Source organism: Austrofundulus limnaeus, unplaced genomic scaffold (genome assembly GCF_001266775.1).
Source record: "Austrofundulus limnaeus strain Quisiro unplaced genomic scaffold, Austrofundulus_limnaeus-1.0 Scaffold167, whole genome shotgun sequence".
NCBI lineage: Eukaryota > Metazoa > Chordata > Actinopteri > Cyprinodontiformes > Rivulidae > Austrofundulus > Austrofundulus limnaeus.
In genome coordinates, this window is record NW_013952569.1 from 522,406 (window position 1) to 525,943 (window position 3,538).

The window sequence follows — 3,538 nt, forward strand, 5'->3', positions numbered from 1 at the left end:
ACAACTGGTATTTATAAAAACACAAACTTAATAAAAGAAATGCTATTATTATGAAAGGGGTAAACCAGAAGGTTTGGATTGGCCGATTTGCCACAGATGATCCCGCCCACCTTTAAATGAAACCAATAGAAAACTTGTCAGTTCCAACAGTCTTCAACTGGGAGGTGATGAAGACTGACAGTCATTTTAGCGTTTAGCGTTAGCTTCCACTATTTTTTATCTGTTTAGCAAACTAGCTTTAGCAGAACTAAGATTCTTTTTCAACAGATTAGTTGTCAGTAAAGATAACATTCTGAAGAACTGAGCCCACCGCTGCTGTAATCACTACATGTTTTTATGAAATGTCTTTATCACTTGTTTTGACCCAAGGGCAGCAGCAGGGTTAAAGTGTCTAAAGGGTTAATAAATGGACTCACGTCCTCTCGGGGCTGATGAACCAGTCTCCGGCCCAGGTCCATCCAGGCGAGGGTTTGAAACTCTCTTTGGGCAGCTTCACTCTCCCGGTGACGTCGCTGAACTTTGGGTACGTTAATCCCGTTGTTCCCCAGTTCCCCACCAAGGCGAGCCGGGTCTGGTTCTCATACTGCAGAGGACCAGAGAGACGGTAAACTGTGCTGTAAAAAGTCCCAAACCATCTATGATTGTTTTATTTCTTATTTCTAAAGCAGCCAGAGTCTCATAAACCTTTAAACTGGTCTTCATCAACATTTCTTTAGGCTGTCTGAAAAACTTTGAGGCTTTTTCTTTGGATTTTAGCATCTTTTTCACTCATTTTGACTACTGAATGAAAGCTACAAGACACATTAGTGCACCATCTAAAAGCTCAAATCAGCTACAAACTAAATTAAGCAAAACACTAACTATAATAAAAAGCAACACAATAGCTAAAAGCGGCAAAAACACTAATTACAAGCTAAATTAAGCAAAGCACTAGCTAAAACCTAAGAAAAATTATAACACTGACTAAAGCTAAAATAAACAATACACTAGCTAAGTTCTTAAAAAGCAAAACACTAGCTAAATCCTTAAAAAAGCAAAACACTAGCTAAAAATTAAAATAAGCAAAATACTCTCTAAAATACAAAATAAGCAAAACACTCGCTAAAACCTAAAAAAGCCTAAGCACTAGCTACAAGCTAAAATAGGCAACGCACTACTTAAAACAAACACTACTTTGAAGCTGAATTAAGCAAAAAAAGTAGCTAAAAGCTAAAATAATTAAAACACTACCTTACAGTTAAAATAATCAAAGCACCAGCTAAATGCTAAATATGCTAAACACTAGCTAAATGCTGAATAATCAAAACACTAGTTTAAAGCTAAAATAAACTAGACACTACCTAAATGCTAAAAAATCTAATCACTTGCTAAAATTTAAATTAATCAAAACACTAAGTGAAAGCTAAAATAATCAAAGCACTAGCTAAAATAAACTAAACACTAGCTAAATGCTGAATAATCAAAACACTGTAAAAACTAAAATAATCAAAACACTAGCTAAAAGCTAAATTAATCAATACATTAAGTGAAAGCTAAAATAATCAAAACACTAGCTTAAAGCTAAAATAAGCTAAACACTTGCTAAATGCTGAATAATCAAAACACTATGTAAAAAGCTAACTGAATAAAAATGCTAGCTAAAAGCTAATTGAATCAAACACTAGCTAAAAGCTAAATTACGCAGCATGTTAGCTAAAAGCTAAATTAAGCAGCACATTAGCTAAAAGTTAAATTAAGCAACACGTTAGCTAAAAGCTAACTGAATTAAAACACTAGCTAAATGCTAAATTAAGCAACACGTTAGCTAAAAGCTAAATTAAGCAACATGTTAGCTAAAAGCTAACTGAATTAAAACACTAGCTAAATGCTAAATTAAGCAACACGTTAGCTAAAAGCTAAATTAAGCAACACGTTAGCTAAAATCTAAATTAAGCAGCACATTAGCTATCATCTCTTACCGTCTCTGCAAAGACGGACAGTTTTCCCTCGGCGTACTGGTTGAAGTGTTTGGTGTCAGCAGCCAAACCGAACCAAACTTTCACCCTCAGCTGACCGGGGAGTTTGGCTTCTGCACCGCTGCCCTGCGGGTACTGATCAGCAAACACACAACAGGTCGGTCACGGTTCATCCTAACAGAGGAGAGGACGTGTGAACAGGTACCTTCAGGAAGACGTTCTGCAGCTGCCCACAGTGTTTCCCACAGTGCTCCTGGGAGAAGAGGACGGTGTGTGCCGGGATCCGGTGGTACGCCACCCGGCGGTCGCCCTGCAGCATCCAGATCACGATGTCTGGAAGACTGTTCTGAGGCTGGGGGACAACCAGACAAAAAGAGCACTCAGTCCATCCTTATGAAGAATGTTAATGAAGTGCCTCTTAGCGAGGTCCCACCTCCTCAGCCATGCTCCTCAGCCGGTTGGCCCAGTCCTCAGCCTGCTCCAGCACCGTGCACAGCTCGGTTTCAGGTCCGTGTTTCAGAGCCAGAGCCGCGGTGACGATCTGCTGCAGGTGGAGGCTTCGAACGTGTCTGAGTGAACGATCCAGAGGAGTGGCACACTGCCACTGGTCCAAGGAGGGCAGCTCCTCACTGCCAGAGACACAGAGACCAGAGCAGCATCAGCGTGCTCCTCGTGATGCTCTTCAAGACAGGAACCAGAACTCACCTGCAGTCTGCTATCAGCTGATCCAGAAGCTCCACCACTCTCAGCTCCACCTCGTCCAGATCGCTGCCCGCCTTGACTTCCAGCTGCACCCGCTGCAGGTTTGCCTCCTGAAGGCATTTAAAGACAGCTTTCTTTACAGAATTAGCTGTAAGGACGTTGAGTACGGGAAACACAAACCAGCTTGTCTACGATGGTCAGCAGCATGTTGAGAGCCTCCATCCTGGGCCGGATGTCTTCCCACTCTGAGGACAGGACCACCACCGGCTTGATGTTCCCCCAAGGCAGGTAGTAGTAGTGACAGCCTGGAGGAGAGCCTGGAGTTACAGCTGGGAACTGGAGGACCATCAGGTCTTCAGACCTCAAACCTACCGTCGAACACGGCCCTGCTGAACTGCGAGGTGGAGGCCAGAGGGAGGCAGGTGTAGTCGAACTTGTTGCCGTAGTTGCCAATGCTGACCTCAAACTGGATGGCGTCGTCGACGTCCTGAAGGAGCGTGGCCGAGTAAAACGCCACGAAGAGAGAGAACTTCCTCTTCCTCAGGAACTTCTGCAAGACGGAGAGAAGAAGGTAAAGTTTCCATCTACGTCCGTCTTCTTGTGTCAGATCTTCTCACCTCCACCACCAGCAGGTCATCTGAAGGGATGTCTTCAGTCCTCTGGTCCAGCTTGTCCACCAGTTTGGTGCTCAGTTCCAGTAAAAGTCTTCCTCTGTAGGCCACGCCTTCCCCCTGAAGGACAGAGAGGAAGAAGACTGATATATACATCCATCCATCTATACATCCATCTATACATCCATCTATAATCCATCATCCATCCATCCATCAATCTATACATCCATCTATACATCCATCTATAATCCATCATCCATCCATCCATCA

At 43.0% G+C, this 3,538-nt stretch overlaps 1 protein-coding gene across 6 annotated transcripts in view; it reads right to left on the reverse strand.

Annotated features, from left to right (window-relative positions):
- Window positions 1-3,538, reverse strand: part of dysf (dysferlin, limb girdle muscular dystrophy 2B (autosomal recessive)) — a gene marked incomplete in the record, with an annotated part of 87,749 nt that overhangs the window by 59,480 nt on the left and 24,731 nt on the right. For all 6 annotated transcript variants that reach the window (XM_014017399.1, XM_014017402.1, XM_014017398.1 and 3 more), the window contains 8 exon segments: window positions 417-583; window positions 1,959-2,090; window positions 2,161-2,307; window positions 2,389-2,584; window positions 2,661-2,767; window positions 2,838-2,962; window positions 3,030-3,207; window positions 3,275-3,388. In XM_014017399.1, the coding sequence (XP_013872853.1) occupies window positions 417-583; window positions 1,959-2,090; window positions 2,161-2,307; window positions 2,389-2,584; window positions 2,661-2,767; window positions 2,838-2,962; window positions 3,030-3,207; window positions 3,275-3,388 (1,166 nt within the window).